Raw genomic sequence first — 16,654 nt, 5'->3', positions numbered from 1 at the left:
AATATGTATGACCCAACAATTTACCTTAGAGTTAAGTAATCAAGTTGTTTGAAGTATCTAAGCATTGCTAAGCATGGGTTAATTACTAATTATTAAACAAGTGGCAAAGATGTCCTCTAAACAAGGTAGGATCATGCACAAGAATAGGTTTCGATCAACTCCTAGACTTAATGCATTCATATGGAAAATAACCAATAATTGGACACATAAAATAATAACTCCAAAGTAGATAAGTATGAATGCACCGGGGCTTGCCTTGATCTGTAAAAATGTTAGTGTTGTCCGACGGACTGGCTTCACAGAGGACCAATTCAACAATCTCCTCAAACTCTGAAGGTCCTTCAGATAATTCCAAGAATTCCCCTTCTGGAGCTTCGGCGTCTACGATATAGTACATGCAGGGGTTAGTGATGCAACTTTTTGAATACAAGACTATACAACTTTCCTTCATGATAAAGTTGCAAGCCAACAGGTGACCACACAACCTATCATGATAAAGTTGCAAGCCAACACTACACTACCCAAAAAGATTAACCCACCCTTTTTATTTTCTTCACTAATCCTACCTTAGGCCTTTTCTTTTATTTTTAGAAAGTATTAAAATTATTTTCTAATCTAAAAACTTAATTCCTATGGGTTAATAATAATTTGTGAATATGAAAACATTATTCAATATTTTATGCATTTAATAAAGGTTAAGTATTTATTTAAATACCTTAATGAAAAGGCATTAAATAAATACCTAAATTTTATTATTTTTCCTAAGGTGTAAGAATTTTAATGCATAAAGGAAAATAAAATAATCCTAACAAAATTGGTTTTACTAATTTTGGACTTTCTAGACATTTCCTGTGATTTAAATGGTGAAAACCGAATTTACACTAATTATCTATAAAAGGAAAAACCTAAGATTATCCAAATACCCCCGACCCAACTTTTCTCACTCACATCCTCCCTACCCTCTCTCTCTTGCGCTGGGCCCGCTGAACCGGCCCAACTTCCCCCTCCCTATTCTACCCGCCGGCCCACCTCCCCTTCTTCTCTCCCTGGCGCGTGGGCCCCCCAGCGCCAGGCCTTCTTCTTCCCCGCGCCAAAAGCAGGACGCGACAGGGGCGGCGCGGCTCGATAGCTGGCGCCCCTCCGGCGATGGGGCCGGGCTGGTGAGGCATCCCCAGGCCACGACGCACCCGTGGGTAGCGGCGGCCCCCCGGGAGACGGCCGGAGCTGGCCTCTCCACGGCGGCGGGCGGCTTGACCGATGGCCGGCCGTGGCCAAGCACGTCAACGACACCTACATGACCTTTGACTCCTCCTAAGGCTTCCTAGCAACCTACGGACTTACCCAAGACTTACCACAAGGAGGGAAAGTGGTGGCAAGGAGGAGCTCACCGTGAGTAGGAAGTTGGCGGCGGCGGACGAAAATGGCGGCTGCTAAGAGCTCGCCGGTGGGAAAACTGGAAAACGGGTAGGCTCGGTTGTTGGCAAGGTGTTGGTGGGGATGTGGGTGAAAGGAATTGGTGCGAGAGGCAGTGGAACGGCGAAAATCGCCCGACGGCAGTAGCTCGGCCGTGTTCTGCTTGCGGGAGTAAAACTGGTAACGCGGTAAACGGATGAGAGCGGCGGCGGGAGCAGTAAATATACGAACTTTTCACTGCTTGCATGAGTGCCATCGTGGCCTAGCTGTAGGCTTGCGTGGGTGAGGAGGTGGCCCTATGCACCGCGCTGGACAACGGGCGAAGACGCCGGCGGCGACACGTCTCTGTTCTGCTCGCTTCCCTCCCCTTCTCTTACTCCAAAAGTTCAGACCTTCAAAACGGTTGATTTTGAATCCTACGGTCCGAGAGTTCTTTAAGCAAACCTGTAGATAAACTTGAGTACTTCAATTGATATATTGACTTTCACCCGAGATAAACACTCTAGGGTTGAGATCTTTAAGCTCTAAGTTCAGGCAGAACCGAACTGTTCTGAAATTGATTCAGTTCGACAATTACTGTAACAGGGCCATTTGCCCTCCTTTTGACTCGATTTGAGTAGCTCAATCTTACTCCATAGAGTTCAACCATCAACCATTCATGCTCTACAACTAACAAGGATTCCATTGCACATGAACTCATATACCTTTTGCACTACATTTCTCTGAAATTTGCCCCAAACATAGTCAATCACTGCTGTTTCAGACTTAGCAAAAATCCATTTCAGTGGCTAGGCCAAAACTGCCAGAGTGCTGATTTTGAGTCTCATTTTAAATTTGATCCCTCCACTTTCTCTGATCAACAACATTCTACTAAACTTGTCTAAAGATCATACTTCAGTGCTGTTTAGACACCTTTGCTCACTTACTTAGAAAATTAGGCAGAAACTAATTTCAAAGTTAGGTACTTATTATGTTTTTCTGAATTGCATATTTTCGGACGGGGAATAGTAACTTGATTGATTTCCTTTTTCAGCTGCATTCTTGAGGAGCTTAAGGCTTGATTTAGTTTCCAACTTCACTCCCTTGAGTTCTAAACATCCTCAAGCCTCAACTTCATATTTTTGCTAAATTTTTCCAAATTTAAAATTCCAAATTGCAATTTCGGTCAAATTCGGCTCGAATTGACTTTGAGTCAATTATTATCCTTTTACTCCAAAGGTCATTATTGACTTCTCAATGACACCTTTAGGTCGTCATTAACATGAGGTGTTACACGTATCCACCGACATGGGATTCAACAAGACTAGACAGCGCCCGTACATCCACTCTCTTATCCTTCCCCGACCTGTAAGGACCGTCCCCTTGTACTATAAAAGGGCACGGACCTCCCGCTTCTACACTTACGTGCTCTCAAACTCTTCAAACACTCTCTCTCACCGAAAGCTCTAAGACTCTCGGACGAACATTCCCACACGCACTCTCACACACTTAGCGCACATCTGAGCTCCTGCCACTATCTTCCACTAAGACGAGAACAAGGCAAGGACTTAGGCATCCCCCCTCATACTCCTCTCGTTTGTACCCCACTACAATCTTTGAGCACCTGGGCTCAGGAATAAAGTCGTCCGACTGACCCGACTGGACGTAGGGCGCGTTGCCCGAACCAGTATACATCCTGTATCATTGTGTGCTAGGCCATATCCAATCTAACGCACTGCAAAACTATAAATATTTACTTGTTGGCTAGATTTCACACCGACAATATCTAAATGTTTTTAAAAAGTTTTTGTAAAAGGTGGAAATTCTACGCATGAAGCCTCAAACACACCTCACAGCTAACGTGGCGCCACGTAGGGGCTGACGTGACACCACGTCGAACAAAACTGCTATATAGACTGTTGGGATGAAATTAGACGGTTTGAAAAAAATAGCGTTTTTCTAAATCATTTTCAATCAAGGATCACTCAACGCACTGCAGTATTGATACGAAGAGCTGACTGAGGCAACCTAGATGCAAGTCGGACTATCAGCAAGTGAAAAGAGTCAAATTGACATTTTCTTTAAAATTTGAGTGAATGGCTATATGTGCCACCATTGCCACTCAACACAATTTATCATCTCCCGCAGCTCTACGTGTGAATCTGACATCACTTGTGTATTCTTTCTATTGAATTTCTTTTGGTGTTGTAACGTACGGATATTTAGGTAATTTATGATTGTAATGTTAATGCATTATTTTTTGCCGCACATAACAAAAATACAAACACCAATACAAACACCTCAGATTATGCAAAAGTAGGGTTGCATTGGACGTCGTCTTTACACGGGACAGTTTATATACTAACAAAATCATACATCCAAGAAATGCTATGTCTCGATGATTAGTCCTCTTCTTGCACCGTGAAGTCCGGCTCCATGGGTTTCTTGATGAGCGCCTTGCCGTCGATGCTATGCCGGCGGGACCGCCTCAAGCTCCCCCCGGCCCGCACGCCCCCGCCCTCGCGCACCCTGATCTCCATGGACGCGCGGCGGCGCTTGTGCCTCCGCCACGCGGCCTGGATGAAGCACGCGGCCCACGTGCGCCACTGGTGCGAGTAGAACCGGAACCTGTGGCGGATCTGCGCGCTGTGCAGCCGCCGGAACTGCGACGCCACGAAGCGGAGGTCGTCGGCCACGAGCGCGAACGCCTCGACCTCGGACACGGCGCGCACGGTGCGGGTGGAGAGCGGCAGCGACGCCGCGGGGCGCGGGTCCAGCGCCCACGTCAGGAGCTCCTCCCCGCAGAACTCCCCGGCGCCGATGCGGCACGAATTGAAGAAGCCCGACCGGCCGCCCTGCGTCGTGTAGGAGTCGAGGTAGCCCCGGATGATGAAGAGCATCGAGTCCACGGTGTCCAGCTCCCGCACCAGCCGCGTGCCCCGGGTGTAGAGCGCCGGGCGCAGCCGCTCGCAGATGGCCTCCAGCATCCGCTCGTCCATCTCGTCGAACAGGGGCACCCGGCGGACGAGGTCGAGGCAGAGGTGGCGCTTGATGTCGCGGCGGATGTCCATGGGCAGGTCCTTGAGGAGGGCCTCCTCGTCGACGCCGCGGGTGGCCACCCACTTGTACTGGTGGTAACGCCTCACGCACTGCTTCAGCGGCTGCGGGATCTGCCGGTGGTGCATCCACCGCTCCATGTCCGTCCGCTTCGACCGCCACTCCTCCAGACGCACCATCGTTGCCTGGAGATAAGACTGTGGAGATAGAGGAGACACACGGAACAAGACATGTCAGATCATCACCAAGTTCCTTCACCAGATGACTGTAGAAATTGTCACGGATTTTAGCCCCTGCATGCAGTCTCTGCATGCCCAACAGAGTTACTAGTAATAGCTTACTTGCATATTCCCGATGAGCAGGCCAAACAACACCAACCCGAGAACGCCGATGACGATGGCGAAGGCTATTTCACCGATGAACAAGCTCGTCGACAGATTCTGGCCTAAGCAACTGTCCATGTTTTTTTGTACCGTAAGTTAAGAATTGACCTCAATCAAACTTCAAAAATTGCAGCCCCTTATATTACCTCAGGTTCTTGAGCCCCCACCAGAAGCAGTAGAAGTACTTCTGGGTGAAGGAGGAGGACGTGAGCTTGGCGTCCAGCGCCTCCGCGTAGATCCCGAACGGGTAGAACCCGCTGCCCGTGGTGCACAGGCTCGTGATGTTGCTCAGCTCGTACCAGATGGTCCTGTTGCTGCTCACCGCCTTGCAGTCGAAGAACATGGTCTGGCACGCCGGGCTCTCCAGCAGGCACGCCTCCCTCCAGCACGATTCCTGCCGCTGCACCGAGAAGAGATACCACAGCGCTCCCAGCACCTGCAATATGCATTCGTCCGGTGTCCGTGTCCATCCAAAAACGAAGAATTTCATCAAGGTAAAAGAAGAAGTTTGTGTTGCGACGAGGAAATTAAGGGTGAACCCAGATAGAGGCGATCGACGGCGTACGTGGCTTGCGAGCATGTAGAGGATCAGGTTGTACGCGGCGCCGGCCCACGCCGTCTCCGTCATGACCCCGGTCGCCATGACGATCTGCCGCGACAGCGGGAAGATCTGGAACAGCCGCGGGAGGTACTGGAAGATGATGCTGAATCGGAGGATGTTCTTCCGGTTCCCCGTCGGCGAGTCGTTCAGCCTCGGTACGACGATCCAGATGACGAACTGCGGCAGCGGCAGCGCGGTGACGAGGTCGAACCAGAACGTCCGGCCGAGGTACCTCCTTGCGATCTTGTAGGGCTGGATGACGAGCTCCCCCCGCCCGAACACCCGCGACGACGGCGCGATGAAGGCGGTGCGGAAGCGGAACAGGATGTGCGCGGCGTAGAAGAGGTCCAGCAGCGACCGGATCATGGACAGCGTCAGCGCCAGCGGGTACTTGAACTCGATGCAGGTGTTCCGCTGCGTGCCCGTCAGGTACAGGAACAGCGGGTCCACGAACAGCGACAGCAGGCAGGCGGCCAGGAAGATCTTGTTCCACAGGTGGATCAGGTGCCCGCGCGGGTCGAAGAAGAGGCGGCTCCCGGCGTGCACCAGCGACTCCAGCTCCTCCGAGAAGGCGCGCGACAGCACCCGATCCTTGAGGGTCGGGTTCCGGCAGGCCTTGTCCAGGCACCCGCCGCGGAAGCCCAGACGGCATTTCTTGGGGTCGTGGCCTTTGCCGTGCTTCCTGCTGCTGAGGTTTTCCCGGGGGCTTGTTCTGAAGTGCTGAACCTCGATGTCATTCTGAAACCTGAAATCAATTTCGCAGAGAAGAACCATGGCTTTCATTATTATAAAACACTGATCCTGCTGAAACCTCTATATGTTCAGTAATGTGGCATTTCAACCATCTGAAAGTGGATGGCTGAGATCAAACCCCTAACTTATTGAAGTGTTAAACTATAGATTGATGAAATTTCAACCTGATGAGAAGAGATGTGGAATTTGGTCTCGCGGGGTGGCGCTCACCTGACATTTCGTGAAGCACCGGATGCCATGGCGATCTCACACAGCTTCTGGAGACAAACATTAAGGTATTCATCGATACTACAACTTATAAGCAAACGCTGGTGCTAGGATGGATTGATGTGTAGACTGGCGCGCCAATAGATCTTCAACTATGGGACAGAAAGTGACTACAACATTGTGCTCAGCCATAAGAACCAAAAAGGCTATTTGCAACTAATTGAGACAGGGATCCTGTGATTACACTTAAAGGCCCCGAAGCAAATTGTAGTGAGAAGTTCCATTTGGTGACTTGGACGAGCAAACACCAGCCACATGATGATCTTCAAATGTATTGTTAGTTCTGCACTTCTGCTCCTCTCTGTTTATGCATGCAATAAAACCTCTCCGTCCATTCATGTTTTACTGACTGATTCCTAAATAAAGTTCAAAAGTTATAGTTAAACCAGAAAAATGAACATTATATTTACTATGGCAGAATAGAAAATATAATCATTTTGCCAGGGCAACTTAAGATGAGGAGTTGACTGAAGACCTCAAATAAGCGAATGTGTGTTGCCATGTTTCGCTTTCCACGGTGCCCTGAATCATGTGACCTGCAGGTTCTAGACTTCTAGTCGTTTCTTTGTAGTGACAAGATGGAACTTGAGAGAGCGCAGAATGATCTGAAGATCTTCCTTCAGTCATGCCTTCCTGGCATTCTTGGGGGTTGCAGCGTTTAAGTTCCGATGGTAAATATTCTAAGCTGATGGTAAGTACAGCATGGGATGGGAATTTCTTAGCTTAATCTCGGGGAGCTACCAATTCAGTTGAAACAATTTTGTGCTTGTGTCCTAACAGTTTGGCTCCTTTTGCCGTGCGTGGTTTTGGGGCTCCTATCTATGTTGTGGAAGATTGTGGAAGATAGATAGGAGTTGAAACTTATAGCCCACCAAGACCCATCTCAACCTTATTTTCTTCTTCCTCAACCCTCCCATTTGATGATGGCCCACTGAATAAATGTTGGATAAAAAATGTTATCCAACATTCTTTTCAAAAAGTTGAACCAACATTTCTTCAAAAAAAAGTTGAACCAACATTTATTCGAAAAAAGTTAAGCCAACATTTCTTTATAAAAAGTTGAATCCAACATTTTTCGAAAAAAGTTGCACCAACATTTTTTTCAAAAAAAAGTTGATCCCACCTTCTTCTTCGGCTTTGGCGACGGCCGGCAGGGTGGCGGCATGCGGTGGGGTGGCTGCAATGGGGCTCGCGCGGGGGGTGGCGGTGCAGGTAAGGGAGGAAGGAAAGGGAGCTAGGGTTTAGGTTTGATGTAGATCTGATGGATCTCATTACTTACACGAATCTCAAACGCTAGAAGGTTCATGTCTTCGTACTATAGGCTTTCCGGTGATTTTGCTTTGCTCACGGGCTACATTCTCAAGGGAAAAAGAAAATCCGGCCCAAAATGTAGCCCGTCAGAAGGATTTCGGACCTTCATTGGGCATAGCCAAGTTAACTGGGCTTCGCAACGGCACGCATCACCTGGGCCCCAGCATATCCCATCATCAAGCTCATCGCCTCCCCGTCGGCCGGTCTGTCCCCGTCCGCCGTCGACGGGCAGCCTCGCAATCCAACTCCAGCTCCCACCCCACTGTCTCCCTCTCCTATTCCTGAATCGAACAAGAGTAGAGGACAATGCCAGCGACATTGGCCTTTGGTGTGGCGGGATGAACTGGATCGAGCGCGAGGTCCTCTGACCTCATCTACCGTGTCGCCTTCGGCCTCCACGCGCTCGATTAGCAGGAGCACTACCTCTGCAGCTTCCTTCTGCCGCTTCTTCGCCGTTTTCCGGTCCTTCGTCGGGTACCTTTTTGTCGTCGCACTTTCTGTTGCTGTGCTGCTATTACCTCGTAATCTTGACTGACCTAGGCAGTTAGGGTTCCCCCTCTTCCCAACTGTGTTCCTATGTTTTGCTTTGCTTTCTCTTGGGGTCGAACGAAATTGGGAACGTGTCACATTGTTGGTCTATGAGGTTTTCACTATGTTGCCCTTATAGCTTTTTCTTGGGAAGGCGTCTGCTGAAAAGATAAACAACTATTTAAGCAATCTGGTTGTTTTACATCGGTTCACTATAGATATATGTTACACAATCTTTTTTGAAAGCAATTCGCCTTTGCATAGTTATCCAAAAGCTTAGAGTAATACAGGATATGTGTTGCACAAGCCTTTTGTTCCAACCAAATCTGGGTAGGCTAAAGGAATACTGGCAGGAGCTAAAAAGTGGCTATAATATGTATGGGAGAGTAAAATAGTATTTGTAGTAGGAAATAATAGTAAATGAAATATCAATTTTATAGTTCATGGTTCTGGCGCATGGATTGCTACTTTTCATGTACTCTTTTGCTATTGTCAATTATCTTGGATACATCCCATTCCTTCAAGTCCCTCTTTCGTTCTCCCTCCCATCTCAGATTGGCTGACCTTGCCATCTGAGTTCCTTGGATCATATTTAATTCCATCTGAATTTGTTTTTGATAAAATGGTATTCATATCTGCTCTTTTTTTAGACAAAAATGTAGATAGGATATTGAAAGAGCACTATGCATCCAGATTTTGATTTGTTTGCGTTCCTTAAGTTATGTATGGTATGTGAAAAGTCTTCCTAGCTTCCTTTTTTGTTTAATACTTTTGTCATGTAGTTGTCAACCCATAATCTGAAGCCAAGGTTAAATGTATCCGTACGTTTTCATGTGGGTAATATAGTTAACTTTCACACGCATCTATATTACTTACATGTTATTTCCATATATTCTTGGGTTTTCTGCGGAATGTATGGTTGCCCGGGGGTTTTTGGTTGAAAAACCTTGTGCCGCTTTCTCGGATGGCGTCTGTGGCATGTGCAGACATCGTATCTCGCCATGGACAATCGCTCCCTCTTGGTGGTTGTTTTGGTGTGCAGGGTGGCTCTTGGTTGCCAGTGCCGTGGTGGTCTCGCTGGCGGTTTCTTCGTTGTGGTGGTTGTATGGTCACTTGGTCGTGTGGGTCAGTGGTTTGGTTGTAGTTATTTGTTGTAATTGTGGTTTTTTTTTGTATTTCACCTTCTGTATACACAGACCAGCAGTTAGCCTGTCGGCTTCTCCTAAAAAAGATGTATGGAAAAGTAATATAGTATTTGTATTAGGAAATAATAGTAAAGGAAATATCGGTTTCATAGGTCATGGTTCTGGCACGCGGATTGCTACTTTCCATGTGCTTATTTTTTTTAACGTCAATTATCTTTGGATACACTCCATTCTTTTAAGTTCCTTTTTGTTTCTTCCTTCCATGTCAGATTTGGCAGACCTTGCCATCTGAATTCCTTGGATTCATATTCTATACTGTCTGAATTTTGTATAATGAAATGGTATTAATATCTGCTCTTGTTTAGGAAAAAATGTGGATAGTATAGAAATAGTAGTATGCATCCAGATTTTGATTTGTTTGCATTCCTTTTGTTAACAGATGTGTGGTATGTGAAAAATATGTTTCTAGCTTCCCTTTTATTTACTGCCATTGACATGTAGTCAATGGTAAATGTAGCGCTACGTTTTCATGTGGGGACATATATTTAACTTCTACATGCACCTTTGTTATTCACATATTATTTCCATATATTTTTGGGCTTTTTTGCAAAATATTGTGTCGCTGTCCATGGATTTATATGCAAGGGAAAGATTACTCCAAAGGAAAGTTCCCCAATCGCCCCACCGCCCCATGACACACCACCTCCGATACCATCGAAGAAAAGAGCGGTGGAATCGAGAAGATCGAAGCACTCCTTTGAGCCTGATCCCAAGACGGTTTTAGATTTGGTAGGTAACCTTCTCCCTATATTTGATTCGTACAAAATTGGTTGAATCCCTACTGATTCCGATCGGATTTATTTTTCATGGCATCTGCGCTACCGATTTCTTATTCATGTATTCGGAGTTCTGGATCGATCTAAATTTTTTGCACTTTTGTCACGGGGCGTTTGTTGGGGGAGTATTTCGGAGGTTGTAGCCAAAGTTGGTGTGAGGGTTAGGGATGGGATGTCGCCAGTCCCCTTGTCACCAGCGAGGAGGGTGGCGATGGCGTGCACAGGAGGTGGGGCTGAGGCGGCCGGTACACGGAGTGGGGAGCGGTGGGGGAAGGCATGTCATACTCTTCAGTTTGCAGTTTTAGAAATTTCAGAACTCAACTACTCAAGTCACCAAGTGAAGTCGTTGTCTTCAGCAACTTGACGCTGAAGTCAAGTCACAAACAGATCAAGCACGGAATACTGTTCATCATCCTTCCTACAGCTTTGTTTAGCTCACTTTGTTTGCTGCTTAAGTTGTATTGCGCGCTCGGAGCCCATTTTCAGACTGTAAACTGTGTTTGGTTTCCATTTAGCTTGAGTATATTTAAGCCTCTATATATTTGATGAACCCTAGTTCAATTGTAGTAGAGTAGGATAGGATGGCAGAAGGGATTCTGGGAACTGTGGAGATATTTGATAAACCCTACTTCAGTAGTAGTGGAGTAAAATAGTTTCGTTGTATCCTGAAATTCCTCTAGCCATCCAATCCTAACTCGATTTAGGCAACAATTTATTGTTGTCCTTCAGTTCTTGTTCTAAATTTCTTTGTCAGGCACCTCTGTTCCTGACAAGGCAGGGGGCAACAGATGAGGGACAAAAGGAAAGGGGTGCTGCACTCCTGTTGGTGGCATTGGCAGGGTAGCAGCAGCCCTGGCGTGGCTAGCTGCCACCTATGTGTCGTCTGGGCCAAGCCGCCCAGGCTCATAACAACACACACACACATATAACCCATAAAAGATGCAAGGCTTCTCTACGATTGATTATATTCATGTTACCCATTGAGTTTCTACTAACCATCACAGTCAAAAGAGTTATAGAACTCATGTACGCACGCTTACTAGATCATCATGGGTGATTGACATATATGTCATAATGGATGTCCATTCGTGAATCAAATGGGTTCACAGAAGACTAGCCTATTCATATTAGGGTTATATTTTGCTCTAGCTTTCTAGCTGAGTGTATATGGATACTGCTACAGTCATGTTGTAATTTTCTACTATTCTACTGTCAATCTGAAAATGGCTGATGGGCTATTTCAGAACAATGATCGAGTTTGGTTTCAGTTCATGCGTATGAAATAACCTGTGTCTCTTTACTACTTTGCAGATATTGACCAGTGTGGATTCATCCTTTCTGACCTGTTTGCAGTACTTGGGACCAGCTTCATCTTGGCTTATCACCCAGGTAGCACCCACCGTTTCATAGTTCTGTCCTTGTAAAGAGTTCCAGCATGGTTTTTTGTGCTCTGATGAGATCTACTTATTGCTTCTCTTTTGTCATATTCTCATTGCAGCACTGTTGCCGCACTCATACAACCCACTTCATTGTGTACGGTCCTTGCTGTTTCTCATGGGTACCTCAAAACGTTACCTGCTTATGACGGCCCTTATCTTGATTATCATGGTCATATCAGTTGCCATGAACGCTGCACTCATTGTGGCACTGGTAATTAAGGACTGCGGGTTAGCTGAGTTCGTGAGAATCCCTAACACATCTTTTGTGCAAATTGTGCTGGTTGCTCTTCTATCCTTTAACTTTACAATCTGTTTGGTATTCAAACTACTATGGTCTGTAAGAACTTCAGTAGATGAGAAAATAGACCCACAGGTCTTGTTGGAAAATGGTCATAATCACAGAGTTGGTCAAAAAAAGAACCCCTCTACTGATGCAACAGATATCAATGATCATGTACTTGGAGAATTAGAGGACACCATCAAGGCTCCGGGGGCTGGACTTGACCCAGTTTTGGGCTCTGAATGTGAAACTACACCAGAGCAAATCATGATCTTCAACGAGAATGATGAAACATTTGACGTTGGAGAGACACCCTTGTCCAAGATATCCCAAGAGCATTTGGGTCAAACCATCGGTAAAGAAATTCCCATTTCTAAGGATTTATGTGTTAAGCCTACTGATCCAGTTTCATGCCACAATTCATTTCCCCCCTCTGAGCATGAAGGTATTGCAAGGAGTCTGATTCTTCCCTCTGGGCAACCTTCAACTTCTAAGGTCCATTCAACAAAGAATATGCTTGACATGATAGATTATCTTGCTGTTGAAGGTTTTGCTAATGGAGAAATTGTAAGAAATGCTGTTTCTGATGCCTTAAGTCAACAAGTTGCTGAATTGATATCCACAAGACGTAAGGAGAAAAATGAAACCTTGAGATTCTGTAATGAATATGCTAGCAGTGTGAATTTTAGACAATTTCGAGAGCCTTTTTCTGCACACCTCCAGTTTGCTGACTTCCTTGATGTCTTCTGGGGAAATTTGTTTGACCTGCATGGTAAATTGACAGAAAAAGGAAAGATCATAAGGTTGGACCTTCTTATTGGGCTGGATATTGAGGAGAAAATCAAAAGCTGCCCGTGTTGTTTTGATGGAACACCTGAAGGACTATGTGGTCCTTTCAATCCAGTAAATTTAAGTATCATGAAGACACCACCTTTGTTTAAAATCAATAATAGCATATGCCCTGAACAGGGAAATTGCACATTGCCTGCTGTTGTGCATCTCAGAAAGTGCATCATGGACTCATTCCTTCAGGAAGATCGTAGTCTATTGGAGTCTGATGAAGTATCATATTTTGTTATGGAAAATGATCACATACAATATGAAGTTCCCATATACAAAAAGCTTCACAGGATTGCTAAATCCATTGGCATGGGAAGCAACTCTACATCTTACCGGGCCCCTTGTCCATTGGAGGAGCTGAGTGCAATGACAGTTTTGGTTAAAAAATGTTCATCACAGCAAGTAGCTCAACAGGCTTCCAAGACAAATGTTTATTTCTCCTACAATGAACTGAAAGGGCTACTCTTGAATTCTTTTCGGGCTTGTATTCTGAATTTATCGAATCTTGAGAAGGCTGATTGGCTGTTCCAGCATAGAGGTGGGCATGATGAGAAGCTTGTTGGCTTGGCTGCTGAAATGGTGATATTTAGAGATATATGTCCAATCGGGGCATTCAGTCCGAATGCAGTAGTTGATTCTGATGGTAAAATGTTCAACGTTTGCACCTCGGTCCTGGGTTGTGGAGATGCATGCATATGGCTACCTAGTCTCATTATTAGCTTTGGTGTTTGGTGCATTTCTCGAATATTTGAAGTTCTGCTTTTAGAGAAGCAACCTGTGCTTCTGGGGGAGTATAGTAGGGTTCTCAATCGCCTTCAGGTAAAATTCATCTTTTGTTTACACCTGTTCTTTCTAAAAAAAACACTTTCAAACGCTTCAATTCTGCTTGTATTTATGCATCACAAAAAACGGGCCTGTAACCTAGTGGTTGCAGTGCCTTAGTAGCACCCAGCAGGCCCAGGTTTGACTCTCCATGGGACTAGATTTTCGGGGTTGGGTTAAAAAAAGTCCCTCTTGCCTCTATGCAGTGGCATACGTGGTTGACTGCCTGTAACAGAGTAACACGCGGCCGCAGGCACGTCCTGGCGCCTGGCAGTCAGTAGCATGTCCTGGACTCCGGTAGCTGGCCCCGCGGACGAGTTGTTTCGCCTTAGATTCGTAGGCCCTGTTTGTATCTCTTGTCATGCATACAACCAGTTTAGAAATTAGTGCTGTTATGGTCAAGTAAACAAGCGAATCAAGAAAAACAAAATGAAAATGAAAACAAATCAAAATCCTAACTGTAACAACTGTTAATGGTTACCAATTCCTTTAGCAATGATTAGGATTTTTGAAATTCTGGCAAATTAACATTCATTCAGGCAATCGCTATTGTTTTCTGCTTCCAAAGTCAAGATCTCAGCATAGCTTGCATTTGTAACATTTTAAAGTTGGTTTGACACTAAATATACAAAGATTGATCTGAGCATTTTTTTAATTAGATGATTCTGGTATTGAAATAATTTTCAGCGGTCTCACTTTTTCATTCTAGAACGATGTTTCCTGTTACTGGCGCAATCAGCAGAACATTAAGTCACTCAATTACCAGGTCACCATTATGATATACTGTAAAAAGAGAAATACAGTGTAGGGTGACTGCTACCTCCTCCAAGCTGTCTAGATATTGGCAAACACCAGGAACAATAAGCAGAGGTCCTTGACCTCTCCCTAAGCTAGAAACTTAGCTAGATGCACACTAGGCCTAAACTACCACGTCTTTAATATTGTGCTAATTGCCTTGATCCTCACTCATCAAAATCCAAGTGCTTCTGAACCTATCTAATATTTAATGTGTTTATGCATTCAAATGGTTCAGAACACCCTCAAATGGTAGGACTTAGGGATACCTATAGCCTTAAACCTTCGAAAGTAGCTGTTGGGAGAACATGCTGAAAAGTTTAGCCATTTAGTAATTAGTAAACTTTTCCACCAGTTGAAAAAGTTAGCATTTACAGCCTTCAGGGCATTGGACCATTCAGTGATTGGAAACATTGAAAAATATGTCCACGGCATTTGTCCTGTGCAACAGACCATCCTGCTGACCCTACTTGACCACCTGCTCACAGAAGCTGCAGTCTGTAAAATAGTTATAACCTTTTGCTCCAGACTCCAATTTGAGGAAGCTTGTGCTCTACACTTGAGCTCAAATTTGATTTGATCAAATTTAAATTTCATGGTACAAGTCCAATTCAGTCCTCCCTCTTGGGACCCTTGGTTTAATAGAGCTGGAATCATGCTAATAAGATTCCTAGTGCAAGGCCAAGTCAATACTACACCCAAACTGCACTATTTACACTTTGCCCCCCTAAACTTTGCATTGTTTACCCACCTTGCCCCTATCTTGATTATTGGATTTTCTCACCATCTTATTGTATTTGCACACGGTAGTAATTATCTACATGTTTTGCCATTTGTATTCTCTATGCATGTACATATAATTGTTTGACTTGTGCCATTGCAATGCACAGGCAATTTTGCTAGTGAAAACTGAAATTTACTCACTGCTGTCCTGTTGGAAGGACTAATATCAGCTTGATAATGGTTATTCTTAAGAGCTTCAATAAGGGAAAAATTGCATTTGTAACTGACAGACAGAGTGCTGAACAATCTAGTTGACTTTCCCTGATGATAGCCATCGTCAATGGGGAAAATTAGTTCACTGGCACTACATATGTTACACATTTATCAATAACATTCAACATGAGGCTGAACTGTTGGCAAACGTCATAGTACTGTTCTGCTGACACACACATAGAATTTGTAATTTCACAAGTATTTCTGTCCTTCCATTTGATTTCTTTTTTCTTCCCTATGGACCCATTTTCAGCTAAACAGTAATTACCACTGTGTTGCTGGGCCACCTTACTGATTTCTACCGCTCTTGTTGTACATTGTGCAGGGTATTCTGGTTCCAGCATTCCTAAACCCAGTTCCACCTGTTTCCATATGTCCATGCGCCAAAGCTGTGGAAAATTCGAGGCTCCTTGATGGAAGCCAACGTATCAGTGCAGGAGCTGTGTTGGAGAAGCTGATCGAAGTTGAGGCCAGGGCTGCCATCTTTGGTCCAGAGCACGCTGGAGTCCATGACAAAGAGAAGGAAAACCTGGAGCTCGTGCTGAACCGCTACAGAGCCTGGTTATCCAAGGTGGTGTTTGGGGAGTAGATCTCCTTTCTATAATATCAATAGTAATGAATAAAATCTGGACTCTTCCAGCTGTGAACTGTGATGACAGGTTTGTGTTTTCCTCTATCGTCTAGTACCTGTAATGGGTACAACTAGGACAAAAGCTATGTGATGCAAACTGTGGCGTCGTTGGTTGTGAACTGAACCTTGTAATAATGTGGCAACTCCTGGACCTCTGGTTAATACTTGTGCTTCCTGAGCCGTGTAGATTCAGAGCCGAGCCGCCTGGCCTGATGTCGCGTGTTGCATCTTGCATGCCGGGGGGCTCTGGGGCTGTCGATGTTTTCCTGCAGGATTGTTCCATGCGCTGCGAGTCTGCGGCAGCATTGTTTGCTGTTGGAGCGCGAGACCACTCGTCGCTGCCTTATCAGTGCCGAATTCCTCATCATTCAGGTGGGACTCTGGAATCAGGATCTTGTGACTCGTGTAGTGGGCACGCACTGTTGTGTACTTGGTTGGAATGTAGGGCGGACGCCTTCTTTGTTGAACCAGTTGAGGTCCGTCGAGCCCTGCTGGAAACCCGCGAGCTGAAGAGGATTCGGGGCAACAAGATTTCAGTCTGCCGTGAAAAAGGAGCGGGTTAGTATCACTCCTGCAGT

At 45.5% G+C, this 16,654-nt stretch overlaps 2 protein-coding genes across 4 annotated transcripts; one reads left to right on the top strand and one right to left on the bottom strand.

Annotated features, from left to right (window-relative positions):
* Window positions 1–3,675: 3,675 nt before the first annotated feature.
* LOC117843030 (protein CNGC15b) lies at window positions 3,676–6,665 on the bottom strand. Of its 2 annotated transcripts, XM_034723598.2 has the most exons (5): window positions 6,397–6,662; window positions 5,398–6,178; window positions 4,979–5,268; window positions 4,791–4,902; window positions 3,676–4,646 (listed from the first exon to the last, which is right to left on the bottom strand). In XM_034723598.2, exons 1-5 carry the CDS (start codon window positions 6,423–6,425, stop codon window positions 3,795–3,797), a joined length of 2,064 nt encoding a protein of 687 aa, XP_034579489.1. In that variant the 5' UTR covers window positions 6,426–6,662; the 3' UTR covers window positions 3,676–3,794. The 2 variants fall into 2 exon arrangements, with proteins under 2 accessions (XP_034579489.1, XP_034579481.1); XM_034723590.2 differs by having other exon boundaries at window positions 4,979–6,178; window positions 6,397–6,665.
* Window positions 6,666–7,912: 1,247 nt separating this feature from the next.
* LOC117862964 (uncharacterized) lies at window positions 7,913–16,238 on the top strand. Of its 2 annotated transcripts, none has more exons than XM_034746533.2 (4): window positions 7,913–8,238; window positions 11,585–11,662; window positions 11,772–13,651; window positions 15,771–16,238. In XM_034746533.2, exons 3-4 carry the CDS (start codon window positions 11,828–11,830, stop codon window positions 16,032–16,034), a joined length of 2,088 nt encoding a protein of 695 aa, XP_034602424.1. In that variant the 5' UTR covers window positions 7,913–8,238; window positions 11,585–11,662; window positions 11,772–11,827; the 3' UTR covers window positions 16,035–16,238. The 2 variants fall into 2 exon arrangements, with proteins under 2 accessions (XP_034602424.1, XP_034602415.1); XM_034746524.2 differs by having other exon boundaries at window positions 7,913–10,226.
* Window positions 16,239–16,654: the final 416 nt, after the last annotated feature.

The sequence above is a fragment of the Setaria viridis genome, chromosome 1 (genome assembly GCF_005286985.2).
Source record: "Setaria viridis chromosome 1, Setaria_viridis_v4.0, whole genome shotgun sequence".
Classification (NCBI taxonomy): Eukaryota; Viridiplantae; Streptophyta; class Magnoliopsida; order Poales; family Poaceae; genus Setaria; species Setaria viridis.
Note: the sequence above shows the minus strand (reverse complement) of the source record. Positions and strands in the feature narration are given on the sequence as shown.